The following is an 18,578-nucleotide window of genomic DNA, read 5'->3' as shown; positions in this document are numbered from 1 at the left end:
ATTGGAAATGAAAAAGAAGTTACAAAAGACACGTCAGATATACAAAGCATCCTAAGAGACTACTACAAGCAACTCTATGCCAGTAAAATGAACAACCTGGAAGAAATGGACAAATTCTTAGAAATGGACAAATTCTTGGAAGGTATAACATTCCAAGACTGAACCAGGAAGAAATAGAAAATATGAACAGACCAATCACAAGTATTGAAATTGAAACTGTGATTAAAAATCTTCCAACAAACAAAAGTCCAGGACCAGATGGCTTCACAGGTGAATTCTATCAAACGTTTAGAGAAGAGCTAACACCCATCCTTCTCAAACTCTTCCAAACAATTGCAGAGGAAGGAACACTCCCAACCTCATTCTATGAGGCCACCATCACCCTGATACCAAAACCAGACAAAGATACTACGAAAAAAGAAAATTATAGACCAGTATGACTGATGAATATAGATGCAAAAATCCTCAACACAGAATCCAACAACACATTAAAAGGATCATACACCATGATCAAGTAGGATTTATCCCAGGGATGCAAGGATTCTTCAATATATGCAAGTCAATCAATGTGATATACCATATTAATAAATTGAAGAATAAAAACCATATGATCATCTCATTAGATGCAGAAAAAGCTTTTGACAAAATTCAACACCCATTTTGATAAAAACTCTCCATAGAGGGAACCTACCTCAACATAATAAAGGCCATATATGAGAAACCCACAGCAAACATCATTCTCAATGGTGAAAAACTTAAAGCATTTCCTTAAAGATGAGGAACAAGACAAGGATGTCCACTCTCACCACTGTTATTCAACATAGTTTTGGAAGTCCTAGCCACAGCAATCAGTGAAGAAAAAGAAATAAAAGCAATACAAATTGGAAAAGAAGAAGTAAAACTGTCACTGTTTGCAGATGACATGATACTATATGTAGAGAATCCTAAAGATGCCAGCAGAAAACTACTAGAGCTAATCAATGAATTTGGTAAAGTAGCAGGATACAAAATTAACGCACAGAAATCTGTTGCATTCCTATACACTAATGATGAAAAATCTGAAAGAGAAATTAAGGAAACACTCCCATTTACCACTGCAACAAAAAGAATAAAATACCTAGGAGTAAACCTACGTAGGGAGACAAAAGATGCATATGCAGAAAACTATAAGACACTGATGAAAGAAATTAAAGATGATACAAACAGATGGAGAGATATACCATGTTCTTGGATTGGAAGAATCAATATTATGAAAATGACTATACTCCCCAAAGCAAGCTACAGATTCAATGCAATCCCTATCAAATTACCAATGGCATTTTTTACAGAACTAGGACAAAAAAAATCTTAAAATTTGTATGGAGATACAAAAGACCCCGAATAGCCAAAGCAGTCTTGAGGGAAAAAAATGGAGCTGGAGGAATCAGACTCCCTGACTTCAGACTCTACTACAAAGCTACAGTAATGAAGACAATATGGTACTGGCACAGAAACAGAGACATAGATTAATGGAACAGGATAGAAGGCCCAGAGATAAACCCACACAACTATGGTCAACTAATTTATGACAAAGGAGGCAAGGATATACAATGGAGAAAAACAGTCTCTTCAATAAGTGGTGCTGGGAAAACTGGACAGCTACATGTAAAAGAATGAAATTAGAACACTCCCTAACACCATACACAAAAATAAACTCAAAATCGGTTAGAGACCTAAATGTAAGACTGGACACTATAAAACTCTTAGAGGATAACATAGGAAGAACACTCTTTGACATAAATCACAGCAAGATCTTTTTTGACTCACCTCCTAGAGAAATGGAAATAAAAACAAAAATAAACAAATGGGACCTAATGAAACTTAAAAGCTTTTTTAAAGCAAAGGAAACTACAAAGAAGACGAAAAGACAACCCTCAGATGGGAGAAAATATTTGCAAATGAATCAATAGACAAAGGATTAATCTCCAAAATATATAAACAGGTCATGCAGCTCAATATTAAAAAAACAAACAACCCAATCAAAAAATGGGCAGAAGACCTAAATAGACATTTCTCCAAAGAAGACATACAGATGGCCAAGAGCCACATGACAAACTGCTCAACATCACTATTATTAGAGAAACGCAAATCAAAACTACAATGAGGTATCACCTCACAGCAGTTAGAATGGGCATCATCAGAAAATCTACAAACAACAAATGCTGGAGAGGGTGTGGAGAAAAGGGAACCCTCTTGCACTGTTGGTGGGAATGTAAATTGATACAGCCACTGTGGAGAACAGTATGGAGGTTCCTTAAAAAACTAAAAATAGAACTACCATATGAACCAGCAATCCCACTACTGGGCATATACCCAGAGAAAACCATAATTCAAAAAGACCCATGCACCCCAATGTTCATTGCAGCACTGTTTACTATAACCAGGTCATGGAAGCAACCTAAATGCCCATCGACAGACGAATGGATAAAGAAGATGTGGTACCTATATACAATGGAATATTGCTCACCCATAAAAAGGAACAAAATTGGGTCATTTGTAGAGACGTGGTTGGATCTAGAGACTGTCATACAGAGTGAAGTAAGTCAGAAAGAGAAAAACAAATATCGTATGTGTGTATATATATATATATATATATATATATATATATTTTTTTTTTTTTTTGCGGTACGCGGGCCTCTCACTATTGTGGTCTCTCCCGTGTGGAGCACAGGCTCTGGACAGGCAGGCTCAGCCGCCATGGCTCACGGGCCCAGCTGCTCTGCGGCATGTGGGATCTTCCTGGACCCGGGCACGAACCCGCGTCTCCTGCATCGGCAGGTGGACTCTCAACCACTGCGCCACCAGGGAAGCCCACAAATATCGTATATTAATGCATATATGTGGAGCCTAGAAAAACGGTACAGATGAACCGGTTTGCAGGGCAGAAATAGAGATACAGATGTAGAGAACAAACATATGGACACCAACGGCAGAAAGTGCCGGGAGTCGGTGGTGTGATGAATTGGGAGATTGGGATTGAAATATATACATTAATATGTATAAAATGGATAACTAATAAGAACCTGCTGTATAAAAAACAAATAAAATCAAATTCAAAAAAATACTGTCTTGATTTAGGCAAAAGATAATTGACATTTCCCTTCTTTACTGTAGCTGTTTCCTTTGCTCAGTTCAGTTATTGAGCCATTCAAGTCTCCATCCATCTGTCAAGTGAAGAAAAATACACAACCTAAAAGTTATGAGTTATGTTTTATTCAGGGACCTCACTAAGGACTGTAGCCTGGGAGAGAGCCTCTCAGAGAGCTCTGAGGAACTGTTCCAAAGAGGTAAGGGAGGAGCCACGATATACAGGAGTTTTTGCTTAAAAAGAAAAAGCATGTAGCTGGACATCAGAAGATTACTGCTAATCACAAAAGACAAAAATCTCAAGTTAATGATTTTAGTGCTTTTCTGTGTATGGGAAGATGTAAGAGTCTGGGCTCATTGAAATTATTCCTTAGATATGTATCTTAATCCATCCTGAATTCCCCTCCGGGTACACTGACAGGGTGCCCGCATCGGCTGATGGCTTGATGGAAGGCAACATTCCTTGGATGCCATCAAACCAATATTCTGTTGAGTCCGAAGAAAGAGAGTACCTTAGTATCAGTTAAAGAGCAACAATGAAGGACTTCCTTGGTGGTAGAGTGGTTGGGAATCCGCCTGCCAATGCAGGAGACACGGGTTCAAGCCCTGGTCTGGGAAGATCCCACATGCCGCGGAGCAACTAAGCCCGCGTGCCACAGCTATTGAGCCTGCAAGCCACAAATACTGAGCCTGTGTGCCACAAGTACTGAAGCCCGAGCGCCCAGAGCCCGTGCTCCGCAACAAGAGAAGCCACCGCAATGAGAAGCCCGTGTACCGCAACGAAGAGTACGCCCCGCTCACCGGGACTAGAGAAAGCCCACACGCAGCAAGGAAGACCCAACGCAGCCAAAAATAAAAAAAATAATAAAAATAAATTAAAAATAAAAAAGAATTAAACTGACATGTGACAGATTAATAGGAGAAAGTCAAATTTAATTTTGTATGTATGAGAACCCCACATACATGAGAGGTTCAAAGATAGAAAGGTAAAATGACATATATATGCCATCCTGAGCTAGGGAATGGGATAGGGCCCTGGGGCTTCCAAGGATGGGAGGGTAATTCACAGAACTATAAGAAGAGCAGATGTTGGGTAATTAGGTGTTTGCCCTGACATACACTGGGCCACTCAGATAAAATTTATCTCTAAGTAATAACTTATTCTGGAAAAGACCCCCAATTTAAATTCTTCTAGGTAGTTAAGGGAGGGGCAAACGTTCCTCTTGAGCCTGCAGAATCTTGATTGCCTTTAGCTCAAAATAATCCTCATACAAAAGTGGTACATTTTGGGAAGGCTCGTTCTGAACACCTTTAGAAGGATAAGACTCTTTAATGATTTCTTGCTTAATTATCATCTGAAAATAATGCTTAGTTGTAGAGGAGAGAAGAACTTACCTCTGCTGACTTGATTTCACTAAAATTGCCTCCTATAATTGGGTTACTATATGTGACAGGCCCTGAGTAAAGTGTAATAAAAACATAAGAAAGACCCAACCACCACTCTCAGGAGTTTATAGTCTAGTGTATTGTTCATAGAAACAGTTATAATCCAAGGTGACAGGAGCTGTAATATTCGAAGTGCTATGGGAGTTTACAAAACCTACCACCAGAATCTGCTAAGGGATGTGAGGGAAGGTTTCATGGAAGGAGGTATGGTTGGACACTTAAGTTATGAGTAGAAATTGGCTTTGGTAGACAAGGAGGGCAGGGAATTCCAAGTGGAGAGAATATCATATGTAAGGCCACTGGGGTGTGAGAGAGTATGGCGCATTTGAGGTCTATTGCAAGAAATTGCTCATTGAGGGGCATAAGAGAGCTCTGCGAATTGGCTTTGGGAAGGTATTTCTGCCATAGGTGTACGTGGATCGTTCTGCACCTTTAGTCATATAGCATCCTATATCTTCATGGCCTATTCTTTCCCTCCTGTGGCCATTTACTTCCTCATGATCAGTGTGAGAAGACCCCTTTTACCCCTTTTTGGTGATGTTTAGGAGTCATGTTTGTCTCTTTTCCCCCTAAAATAAATATTAGTACAATACAGAGGTGACTAATGAACACTGAATTAGATGTCAGGGGACCTAAATTCTTGTTTCCCAGTTCTCTTAGCAGCTATGTCACTTGAGCCAAGTCATTTAATAAGTGTCTCTTCACTAGGAAAATGGGGATGTTAACATCTGCACTGCCTACCTCAGGGTCGGGGTGAAAATGAAAACGAGACTCTTAAAAATTAAGAGGTATTGGGACTTCCCTGGCGGTCCAGTGGTTAGGACTCCGCGCTTTCACAGCAGGGGCCATGGGTTCCATCCCTAGTCAGGGAACAAAGATCCCGCGTCCTGCATGCCACGCGGTGCCGCAAAAAATAAATAAATAAATAAATAAAAATAAAAATTAACAAGTATAATAAACTTTTTAACTTGGAATTCTGCTGGGTGAGGCTATCACTTAACACTTAAAAGAAGTAAAATACTTTGTGGAGTATCTAGATAGGAAAATTAGGTTGAAAAGTTATTGACAAGTGGAAATATTCTTACTTCTTTATTAACTCCGTATGTCTGCCCTTCTGACTGTGGAATGTCATTTAGCTTGTGTCTATGTTTCCAAACTTAACATGATAACATTTCTTCCTTCCCAATCGTCTACCATGTGTAACTTAGCTTCTTTCCAATTCTCACTATAGCTATTAAATAGTAATGAACTTAAGACTTAGGTTGGTAAGCTATGAGTTGTTATATTTTATCGTCAACCTTGAATCATTGACATCTCTTAGGTAGGTTGAATTACTCATGACTTAGCCTCAATCATTTGTGTTACCATATAGCGGTATGACCTGAGTTTTGTTACATTTTAGGAATATATAAGACGGTTATGACTCATTCAGCTAGGAATGGGAAGTTTTGAAACAGTGGCCTTCTACTCCCTTTGCCGTTTTTCCCAAGCCAATGACAGTACAGGCAGAGTTATTAGTAACAGAAAAGGAGGCTTCCATTCATTTTCTTCCTTTTGACCCCACCTTTCCCATGAGATAGAGTGGCCATACTACTGGAATCTGATAATTCACCTGAAATATACACTTCTGGGCTATAGATATATGAACAATTGCTCCCAATATAAATACCCCTGGCCATCCCTTCTTTAGATCAATGTTTCTGAAAATATACCATCTAAGAATATTTCCACACAACAGAAAACTCTATAAACCATCCAACTCATCCTGCTGTAAGAAGGAGGATGAAAGAAGAAATGAGAAGAGTACTGCTATACATGAGATGACACGATGATGATGCTATTTTAAATAGAATGTAAGTGAATTATTTATACTTGATTAATGTAGACCCTATCATCAAAAATAATGTCCAATTACTGTGGACTACCAGGAGGTAGTTACTACCCTCTTTTCGCCTTTTACAACTTCTAGATGAACTAGTTCATGTGAATTTGAATAAAACACCTGTTCTAGTTCAAAGCTAATATAAAATGATTATTGCTTTTTTTTTCTGCCAGGTCTGAGGGAAATACTGTAGCAATTGTTTTGTTTTCCACAAAACTAAATGTTGAAATGGTCTGGCTTATTCTCTCTTTGTTTTAAAATCTATGGTATTGGACTTCCCTGGTGGCACAGTGGTTAAGAATCCGCCTGCCAGTGCAGGGGACACGGGTTCGATCCCTGGTCCGGGATGATCCCACATGCCGCGGAGCACCTAAGCCTGTGTGCCACAACTACTGAGCCTGCGCTCTAGAGCCCCTGAGCCCCAACTACTGAGCCCGCGTGCCACAACTACTGAAGCCCACACACCTTAGAGCCTGCACGCTGCAACTACTGAGCCCATGTGCCGCAACTACTGAAGCCTGCGCGCTCTAGGGCCCGTGAGCCTCAACTACTGAGCCCGTGTGCTGCAACTACTGGAGCCCGCGCACGTAGAGCCCATGCTCCACAACAAGAGAAGCCACCGCAATAAGAAGCCCGTGCACCGCAATGAAGAGTAGCCCCTGCTCGCCGCAACTAGAGAAAGCCCGCACGCAACAACGAAGACCCAATGCAGCCAAAAATAAATAAATAAAAATAAATAAAATCTATGGTACCATTGATACATAGTTTTAAAACATTCTTCCAAAGACCCAGTGGATTAAATCATTTTATGTCCCTTAAATACTGCCCTTTTTTGAAGATTTCTTGAGAAAAGTGTGGCACACATCCAAAATCACATTCTTCCATTTTTTTCTGTATTTGAATTTTTTCCTTACAAGTTAGTCTAAAGGAAAAGTGGTCAGTTTTTGCACTCAATAAACAAGAAGGTGTAGATAGATTTTATCTAGGGCATTTTTAAGTCATTGAGAGAATATTTTAAAGTATTAACTACTTTTTGAAATTATTGGCAGAATCCTCTTAACCCACTTTAACATAAAGTGCTTGAAGAAGATGAAAAGATTTTTTATTGGCAAATGAAAGAAAGCACCATGGTTTTTGCATCATTGCATAAATGTAAGAAATTATGTATACATAAAAAGGAGGAGACAAAGCTGAATGCTAAATGCCAACTTCAACGAGAGCTTGTCTGTTTGACACTGAGCATAATGGGGTGTGGTTCCACAGCAAGAGAACGCTAAATATTTACACCCCAGCACACGTTTCTCTGGTAAAGCTTCTTATCCTAGATTAATCTCCCAGCTAACACTATTATCCCTTTTTTAACAACCCCCTTCTTACACTTGGATTTTCTCCCTTAATTCTTCATGAGATTCTAAACCTTCTGGATCCAATCCCCTGTCCTCACTCTCCCATCTATATCTGTGGTCTTCATGAATCCTTTTTGTTTATGGTATGGACCTTCAGGTGAATTCTCTTGTTTTACTGCAAGTAGTAAAGCAACAACAACAGCTCCCCCACCCTCAACTCTTTTCTTCCAAAGATCACAGCTCCATCGTTTAGCTGTTCTGTTGGTATCCATTTCTTATCAATTCTCTGGAGGTTTTGAACCAGAGCTGTGATATATACAGCCAACAATGTTGCATAGTAACGCAGAGTTGCTGCCCAATCCAGATCTAGTTCTCTTACATCCATATTCTTTGCTTTTTAGGCTTGAGAGTGATGAAGAAAGTTAGTGAGATTAGTGTGTACCGTGAAGTCTGGGGAGGTTTACTTTCTTAGGCCACTTACCCTCATGCTCTGGCTTTTGCCTCAGTGTCTTTTCCTTGCCATCTTGCTTCACTTTATAAAGTGTCAGAAAAGTTCTTTGAACGTTGTGTGCATTATGTGCTTTAGGAAGGATGCATAGTATGGTCCATGTGATGGAGGAACGTTTATAAACTGTAGACTCAGATTACCATGGAAGACATCACAGAAAAGAATGCAATTTGAGTTGGGTCTAGAGGGATGAATGGAGTTTAGAAAAGTGGACCGGGGAAGGGATTTCTTGCAGGAGGACCTCTGGAGCAAAGGAGGGGAAGAACAAAGCGGGCTTGTGAGGTATAGAATGGGAAGTTGGTGTTAGGAGATACTAGGCTGTGAATTAGAAGAGTAGGTTGGCCGGCTTGTCTTGAGTTTTGCGTGTTGGGCGTAGTTGTTTAATTCCTTGAGTGATCCACTCTTTCAAGAAATGGCTTCTCATAGCTCATAGGATAAAATCCAAACCTCTTTGCTGGCACGTAAGGTCTTCTGTGATATGGTTCTGTGTATCTTAAAACCCACGCCCCTCAACACCATGCACCTGAAGCTCCTTCCATTTGTACTGAAGACTTTCCTGATTCTCCAACATGTTGTAATCCTCAAACCTGTGTGTGTCTCTGCACAGACTTTTTTTCTGGAGTCCACCTGGTGAATGCCTCATTCTTCAGGCCTCAGTTGCAGCACCAATTTCATTGTTCCTCTGCTGCTGTAGAATCCTGGGCTTATGCTGCTAAAACTTCTACACCATATTTTGTGCTGTCAGAGTACATGTTCGCTTCCCTCACTCAACTAGAAGCTTCCTGAAAGCACGGGATTGTGTCTTATTCACCATGTCATCCATATCACCTAACAGAGTACCTACCTAACGTGTAGCAAGTTCTTGACAGATATTTGTTGAATAAAATATTTTCGGCACATTTAATTTACGCCATGTATAGTTGTATTTTAAGAGAGTCATCTAGAAGCAATGTGATTGCTAGATTAAAGATGGGAGATGCAGAGAGGCCAGTTATATGCATTTTTGGGGAAATAGTTCATTTGTTAAAAAACAAAGAAACAGTAGGGGTTAGATTCCTGGAAAATTGATAAAGAATAAAGGATAGGAGTTATTGGTTGGCTACTAGGGACTGGGAGAGGGAAGAGTTAAAGATAATAAAGATTTAAGGTAATATGACAAATATCAGGACAATGACCCTTGAAAAAATAAGATCAACATGTTTGGTTTTTTTTTTCCTCAGTCAGATCTCCTGGTGTTAGTATTTGTCTCACCCCACCTCTGCTCTGAAGATGAACGCACTGTTCTTGTTCAGTTTACTGTAACTAAGCTCGAGATTCATGTGGTTCTGATCTTCATATCGGATCGGGAGTTAAGATAAGAAATGTAAATAGTTCAACCACGCTGACTACAATTTCCTACCGAGGGAAGGTGTGCGGTGCATAGGTTTTGAATACATAAAGCTTGTTTCTGCTTTTGGGAGCTACAACTGTGAAGTGTTATACCAGGCAGATGCACTGGGGTGCGCTACTATGTAGAGGAGCCTAGCTGTGCATCACAGCTCTCAACTTTAAAACTCCAGAGAATTTGATGAGAGAGGGATCCACAAGAACATGACAAATGATGAGAGTTCAAACCTTAAGAGAAAAATGGGCTTATTGGTAAGAGAACTTCTTTTTCTTTATTTACTGCTGTTACTTATTCATTAAAATGGCAAGCCTGTTGTTTTCATATGTGGCTGTGAAACGGTGTTCAAAAATCAATTTTATATGTATTGTAGAATTCAGGAGACATATTGGTAACCATGGAAAAATCATAGGAAGCATGTGTAAAGCTTGATTTTTTAAAAAAAAAATCACTAGGGAAATTTTACTTTATTTCAGACTATGGTATAGATTTATTTATATAGCTTAAATGTAATACAGGTTAAGAAATATATATTTTTTTAAAAGTTAAAATAAAGAATAGTGACTTGTGTGAAGATACATAATTTCACTCAGTTACCAGAAGGTGGCACACCAGATTCTTCTTAAATACACAAAAGAAAGGAATAATATTAATAGGAATATAAAATAATCTGTATTTAAAGATACTTTAATGTATTTTTAAGCCAAAAATATATATAATTGTTATTTGCTTGGTGAGGTTTATTACTAAGATATGACAAACATGAATTTAACCCATTGTAGCTTTTTATGATTCAAAAATAATTTTTGTGTGTATAGTAAAAGTAGACTTTGAAATAGTATTGCTATTAAGGAGAAGCTGTTTTGAATTTATCATTTAAAACAAAAATACTTGCTACCTACCTTTTGCCTAGCAAGTCATTAGATGTAGAATAACATTCTGGATAAGGTTTCTGCCAAGGTCTTTTTAAAGATACTATTAGACTATGACTGATTTAGTTGTGACTTTAATAATGCAATAGTGCTTGTGAGATGACCCAGAAAAATACCAAATCTGTTTATTTTGAAGAAAAAGTTAGACAAAGGTAATGATTAGTAATGTTTACTTTCTCTAAGCTAATAGCAACATAAATGAAATAAATGTAAATAAATTGAATTTTGTGTCAGAGCTCCTCAGACACCTGCCAGCATACTTTAATGTTTTAAGCGTGTTGACAGCATATACTGCAGTGCTTCTGTAGTAGTCTCTATTTTTAAAACTGCATTCCTGAGGCAGTACCAGAAGTATGTCTGTTCATCGTTGCCTTTTGTATTAGCCCAAAGGAGTTAGGTATATGACAGAACTTCACAAAAACAAAATCTTCTCGTTAGGAAACAATACGTCTATTTATATGTTTTTATTAATTACAAGCAGTATGAAAATAAGAAAATGTAGTAAATGAACCTAGAAGAACATTAGCCATCTGTTCTCTGAAAGCTTGTGCCGTTTGCTTTCTGGTTTTTATGGCAAAACAGTATATCAGCAAAGAATTGAACTTTAGGCTTAAAAAGCTAGAAAATGACAAAGCATTCCAAGGCTGAGTATATATTTACTGGAAAAGTGTTTCCTTGTGTCCAGATTTGTCTAGTTTAGTCTTTTAGATCAGCTGCCAGTAAATGTTGTATTCAATGTCAATCTTTATTCCAGACTTTCTGAAACATTAAGAGAGTGTAGATAAAAACAAATAGAATCTTATGGTTTGCTAGTTAAGGGTTTTTTTTTAAGTTAATTCACATATTTTTAAATTGTTCTGTTCAGGATTTATAAATATGGTTTATTAATTTATAGCTAAAATATTTGCAGAGTATGCTTTGAAAATTTTGAACTGCATACAGTAAAGCCACAATTAACCAGATTTTTTTTTTTTTTTTGCACTCCACTTTCAGGAGACGGAGGCAATTATCTTTAAAACAAGCCGATTTCAAGGATATATTCAAAAAATCAACTTCAGGGTATGTCTAAGGGTCTGCATTTTCTTCTACCTTTTTGTCAATGAGAATTTATTTTCATAAAAAAGACCCTGAGGTACTAGAAGCCATTCAGTCATCAAAGAAACTTTCAATAACGTCTAGGGTACTGTGTTTATTAAGACAAAAAAAGAAATTATTTCATCAAAGAAATACCACACATCATTGTATTGTGCTTTATATTTTCCAATGTGCTTTCACAAACACAAGTTCAGTTGGTTCTCATCACACTGCTGTGAGTCTGGCATCTTCCCTGTTTTACGGAGGATAACACGAGAGGTTACAAGTTTGTGGCAGAGCTACAAGCAGATCACACGTGCCCAGCTCTGTCCTCTTCGGCACCCTTCCTCATTGAAAAAGTTTAAAACAAGTCTTTAACTTCTACCCTGTATTGCACAATCAGTGTAACTCAGACTACCTCTGTTGCCTAATTGCTGTACTTCACAGTTTCCCACTTTGCATGTGTCTGTTTGTCCGCCTCCAAATCTGTCCGCCAGCTGGAGACCTTGCTTTCAGACTCTCCCAGACCTGGAAGGGTCTGGAGAGTGGGAGGGCAAGATAATAGCCATGGACAGTGGGGACAGACAACGATTGGTGAGCAGCCAATGCTGATACGCTGAGGAAGGCCAGGCACTGAGACAGAAAACAGAACCTCATTCTGACCGGGGTCATCCTGAGTGGGGGTGGGCCACCTTGACTTTTAAAGCAGGGTTTCTCCAAGTTGAGTAGACCGGGCATGCAAATCAGCTGGATTCCTTGTTTAACATACCGAGTACCGCTTCTCACTTCCAGACTTGTACATGTTCAGTATTCAGCCCAGATGATTCTTAAGCATGCTAAAGTTGGAGAGCTTCAAGGTGTGGGACGTTTTGGATGGACCTACAGTCTGTCATTCAGAGTGAAGTAAGTCCGAAAGAGAAAAATATCGTATATTAATGCATATATATGGAATCTAGAATTAAAAAAAAAAGGTTCTGAAGAACCTAGGGGCAGGACAGGAATAAAGACACAGACATAGAGAATGGACTTGAGAACACGGGGAGGGGGAAGGGTAAGCTGGGACGAAGTGAGAGAGTGGCGTGGACACATGTACACTACCAAATGTAAAATAGATACAGGGAGACGCAAGAGGGAGGGGATATGACGGATGTATGTATATGTATAGCTGATTCACTTTGTTATACAGCAGAAGCTGACACAACATTGTAAAGCAACTATACTCCAATAAAGACGTTTAAAAAAAAAAAGGTATAGGACTTTTCTCTTGGTATACATCGGAAGGTAAAGAAGAGCCCCTTTTCTCTTGGTAGCATCCAAGTTCCATGTCGAGGCCTGTGGGGGCGGGAGTCAGGCAGGGGTGAGGAATGACAGCGGTTGCTTGCACACCTTGCTATATCTCCGTTGGAGGCATATCACAATAGATGTTGTGCATTATGGTGATTGCGAGGTATTTTCAATAGGTTTGTGTTCGTTTTCGACTCGAGGAAGATAAAGAGCAGAAACATTGCCCCCAAAAGGTGAAAAACAAGTGACGTTTAATATTTTTAAGAGTGAACCTATCCCAGTTGTTTTCAATTTAATTTTTAATTTTTAAAAACACTAGGCTATCTAGGATTCTGGATGGTTAAGGCTTAACGGCAGCAATATATTTATGCTTACTCATGTTTCATATGTGAATACGCAGTCGGCCCGATTAGACTTTAAGGGATTTGTGGCTGGGGAACATGTGTTCTGTTGTATACTCGTAACATCTAGCAAAGTCATCACTTCTCGGTACTCACTGATGATTGAGCGAATTCAGCTCGCACGTCTTCTCTACAGGTTTTGGTCTTGGCATAGTGAGTGGATTGATTTTGGTGTTTGTGAAGTTCAAGGAGCCTATCTTACACTGTCAGGAACGGCTAATATACTACAGAGGCCTCAGTATAAACAAATGCATTTTAGTTGACAAATGCGAAAACGTGGTCCTAATTAATCAATTGGCTAATGCTTGTTCCCTGTTTAGAGTATCAGTTTAAGCTCCATCTTGCTGCTTCTTCACCCTTTTTGGAATACAAGTTATGTTGGTCTGTGCTTTACACATCTGAATCTCAAAAACTGTTGATTCTGGAAATCCCTAAACACAAATGTTTTTGTTTACTGGCTGGACAGCATCAAACCAAGTGGCCAGACCCTGTAGTGGAAGACATAAAAATGCTCAACAGTGTCTCTGACTTAGGTCAAGCTGAATAAGGAATGAATGAATAAATATATGCTAGCTAAAGATGTATTTTACTCAAGTGTTGTATACCTTCAGAATTCCATGAGAAATAACTGATTATTGAAAACATATATTTGATTTTGAAGACGTGAAGTGGTTCTGAACTACTGGTTGAAGTAGACAGACTTAGGAAGGCAGTCAGGAACCCCAAATTTAAATTGCATCTAGCTAAAACCTAGGGTCAGCCTAGAAGATGAATTCTGTTTTTCATTCCCTCATGTCAGAATCGCATTTACTTTACTTAGTAGTACAACATGAGATAAAGGAAAAGAAAGGATTTCCCCCACTGGACAACCATTGCATCCAAGTAATGAAGTTAGACATAAATCTAAAACAATGCTGTTGTTAGTTTGTAACACATGAACACTTTATATAACATGAGTTAATGATGTCTTCCATCATAGGATTTTCATAATTGCTAAATATGTTCTTGAGACATAGCAATTTTTAATTGCACACTAGCTTCTGTAATTTAGACTTGCTACCATATATTTGGCATCTTGCAGTATAAATGTTTCTATACCTCCCTCCCTGCCTTTCTTTTAAGAAAAAAGTCTTTAGGGAGTTCCCTGGTAGCCTAGTTGTTAGGATTCTGGGCTTTCACTGCCGTGGCCCAGGTTCAACCCTGGTCTGGAAACTGAGATCCCGCAAGCCACGCGACGCAGCCAAAAAAAAAAAAAAACTTTAGAATTTAAAATTACCCATGAGAAGAACTCTAAATTAGAGAATGAGAAGGTTCTCAAAATACTCATGAAAATAGAGGTATTGACCTGTTTGCTAAGTCTCTTTAATACCACCATAGTAGGCAGATATCGTAACTCTAAATTATACCTTTAAGGAAACTATTGGTCCCCATGTTATGGCAGTGGGTCACAAGGTTCAAGTTTGAAGTTGAGCCTTTTTTGGACTTTAAGATATTTAAAACAAGATTAAAGTAATTGCATATAAAGGGCCTTTTTCATGGAAAATTTAAGTAGTGTGGTATAATCTCAGTGAGTCATTAGGATTAGCTTTTCACGAAAGTGTTTGCTTCTGGTTAGCAAAATATTATTGTGATTACCCTAAGTATTTGTAACCAAGATTTACAAATACTCAGGGAGAAGAGGTGGAACGACTTAGGTAATCGCCTAGATCTCAGTTTTGCCTGTAACATTTATGGTGCGCATGTGAATGTTATAATAACTCTTTAGATAAAAGGATATAAATACGATTTTTTCAAGATAGTAGCATTATTTCATTAATTTTAATTGGGATATTGAGGAAAATGTCTTATTCTAAAGGTCTTTCAGCAACTCAGATTTTTGTAAAAAATGTAGGTATTACTGAAAGAATGTATAACATAGGAAATGTTGACTTTCTTTAACTGGCATGCTTTTGAGACTTAGGTATGTGATGTGCTTATTATTTTAAAAAGTTTTTCAACCATTATAGATAAACATTATTAGAAATGATTTACTCTTATCAACATAGTTCATAATTTACAAAAATTAAGATTGTAATATTGCTTATTACTTTGTCTTCATGCACAGTTTGTAGTGTTGCTTCTATAGTTGATGCCACAAAGCAGTGAAACTATTTGAAAAGCTTTATATGCATATAATTTTTAGTCAGTAGAGCCATATTCTTAACTTTTCTTTTGAGTAACACTGTACATTTTAAATAGATTTTTATTTTGATAAGTTTGCAGACTTATCAAACAAACACATCAGAAACTCTAACGATAGTTTGGCTATTTTATTTACCAAATGTAATTTAAGGAGATACTTAGGAAGTTGTTGAGAGACAACTAAACAGTTAAATTATTATTATTTGAGGTGAGAGCAGAGATTTTTCCTTAGAGCAATCCATCATCACTGTCAGTGACGCCTTTATTTTACTTAAGAAAGTATGTGTTCTGGGTGATTTTCTTCAACATATGCTTATTTTTAACAAGACAATGTGTATGTTTAATTTTTTTTCATTTTAAGGACTTTATAGCCTAAAATTATCAAATTAACAAATGGATATTCCTTTTACTTTGAACTCTGCTTTTAGTCGTAGCAGAATCAATAACAGCATTTTTAAAACTTTTCAGGATATATCCTGGCTTCAGTACACAGTTCTTGTTTAACCACTACTCTGCTTATAAAAATCTCGCTTCCAATCTGCTCAACAAATACCTACTGAGTGCTTTCCCATGTGCCAGGAGTAGTGATCAATTAGGAAGATAAAGATTCAGGGATTCCTTCTTGAAGGAGGAGCCCGAGTTTGGGGAAGGCATCTCAGGCAGACAAAGAAGCAAAGCTGGAGCACGGGGGTGTCCTAACAGCAGGCCTCTTATTGGAGCCCTGGGTACATTATCCCTATTTGATGATCATAAACTGTCTCTGTAAATGGCTTTTTTCAACAATTTAAAAATGGTAATGCAAAATCATGTATATAGATAGTATGTATGTAAAAATCATTGATTTCCACCATTACCCCTCCCAATACACCCAAACAATTTGATTTGGGGTTTAAGGCTGTTTTTTTTTTTTTTTGGCGGTACACGGGCCTCTCACTGTTCTGGCCTCTCCCGCCGTGGAGCACAGGCCCCGGACGCGCAGGCTCAGCGGCCATGGCCCACGGGCCCAGCCGCTCCGCGGCACGTGGGATCCTCCCAGACCGGGGCACGAACCCGTGTCCCCTGCATCGGCAGGCGGACTCTCAACCACTGCGCCACCAGGGAAGCCCTAAGGCATTTTTTAATACACGGGAATACTTAAGAATTAATTTAGGTTATGCATGTCAAAGATGTATGAAGACTTACTTGGGCATATGGATTTGGGAATCATGTGAACGAAGAACTCAAGGGTAGCCCCCCCCCCAAAAAAAAAGCCATAAAGAATATAGATACTGCAGAAAACGAAAAGAAGAAGGAAGGGCAAGGACTTCTGAATTTCCCATTCAGTGCAAATCCTTTTTTCAGCGTAGTGAGGTTAAGGGTAGTCAGAATCTGTGGATCATTGGGTCCCCGACAGCTGGATCTCTCTTGTTGCCTGCTCAGTCCTTTCTACACCAGCTCCCATCTTAGCCTCATAAACTCATTCATCTGACCCCCAGTTATAAAAGGTGCTACATAAACATCAGGAACCACTACCATTCTGGCTTTCCATTCTCCCTCCAGCCAGTCCATTACCTTCCTCACCCTTACTTTTTTTCTCCTTTGTTCCCCTTACCTTATCAGCTTACTAGCTCCTCTTATTGCTGTTCTATACCTGACTCCCCCAAAGCAAACAAAGAAACAAACAAATGCTTAGTACCCATATTTTCCTTTGGAAATGTTAAAGATCAGAAGAGTATTTCCCTTCACATTACTTATGCCATCATGGCCTGAGGAATTCTCTGGGCATACACACACACATGTGCGTATGTGCCTGCACAAGTGTGTTTTTCTACTTGTTTGTATTGTGAAGGAGATTGTGTACAGTAATCCAAGGCATAGTCATGGTTACAATAATCTATGTAAATTCTTTGTGGGACCGTAAGAGTCCACACAGTTCTGTTAAGGAAATTGATTTGTGAGAAGGTGCTTATAAAAGATGAAATAATGACTTTCCAAAGCAGCTGTCTTTGAGAAATGTCTAGGATTTTCCATTTTGATCTTAACAAGGCTACATATCAGAGTATCTAGTAAGAAATTTTTAATGTATTTGATATTCAATTTCCTAAAACAAATGTAAAGGAGACACACACACACCTAAGTATATATAGCCATTCGCGTGAACAGTTCTATTTCCTGTAATGAGGAGCCCTGAATGTATTAAGAATTGTGCTCTGTTGTCTAGAAGTTACCTTTTTGTATGCTTTAAAGGGTTTAACAGTCCTACTTGGTTGCCATCCAAGTACTTTTACTGATTGGTAGAATATAAACAGAGCACAGGATTTGGCATGACCTACAGTCTTGTCTGAGCAACAGGAATAACATGGATCTCCCAGATTAGTCTGAAGGGACATTGTCAGGACTCCAGAAGATTACACAGCGCCTGCTCATACAAACGATGGTTAATGCTATTATTCTTCAGTTGTACTTACCACGGGATTAAGCAAAACTTGCAAGAAAAAGGTAGGTTAGTTCTTAGGGAATATTGGGAAAATATGGAGAAAGGTCAGATATGTGACATATTAGTCAATTCATTTCACGAGATGGTGGTACTGGAGACAAACTGTAGCAGTCTGTAAGCAAATTAAACTTTCATATAAAGTTACTTAGAAACATTTACATTGAGAAAAAAATGAGGCTCTTGGCTATATATTTCACTTTTCTCTCATACTATGACGGGCTTGATTTTTACTCACCGTTTTCTCCCTGATCATTCTTAAACACCTTCTGGAATTAAGATTTTGGAAATGGTCTTTCTACACACGTTTGTATTTTTGGTGTTCCTTTCCCATGTCTGTCTTTGAGTGTACATACAATTGGAGGAATAAATAACTCTTTGTAGTTCTTTTGAATACATTGAGACATTTGTAGAATGTGGTTCACTTCATATGGAAACAAACATCTTCTGGAACTGTCTCATTGAGAAGAAAGGACAGTAGGGATTCTAGAGCAGGAGTCCTAGACTAGGAGATGGAATTTGGTTTCTAGTTCCAGTTCTG

General features: G+C 38.5%; 1 protein-coding gene across 3 annotated transcripts in view; it reads left to right on the top strand.

Annotated features, from left to right (window-relative positions):
* KLHL13 (kelch like family member 13) overlaps nucleotides 1-18,578 on the top strand; it is a 187,690-nt gene that overhangs the window by 103,238 nt on the left and 65,874 nt on the right. The window contains exon 2 of one of the 3 annotated variants that reach the window (XM_079911779.1): nucleotides 11,618-11,683. The exons of the other annotated variants lie outside the window; for them this stretch is intronic. Within the exon in view, the coding sequence (XP_079767905.1) occupies nucleotides 11,618-11,683 (66 nt within the window). The remainder of the gene's footprint in view (nucleotides 1-11,617; nucleotides 11,684-18,578) is intronic. 3 annotated transcript variants of the gene reach the window in all.

This window comes from Stenella coeruleoalba (assembly GCF_951394435.1).
Source record: "Stenella coeruleoalba genome assembly, chromosome: X".
NCBI classification, from domain to species: domain Eukaryota; kingdom Metazoa; phylum Chordata; class Mammalia; order Artiodactyla; family Delphinidae; genus Stenella; species Stenella coeruleoalba.
Note: the sequence above shows the minus strand (reverse complement) of the source record. Positions and strands in the feature narration are given on the sequence as shown.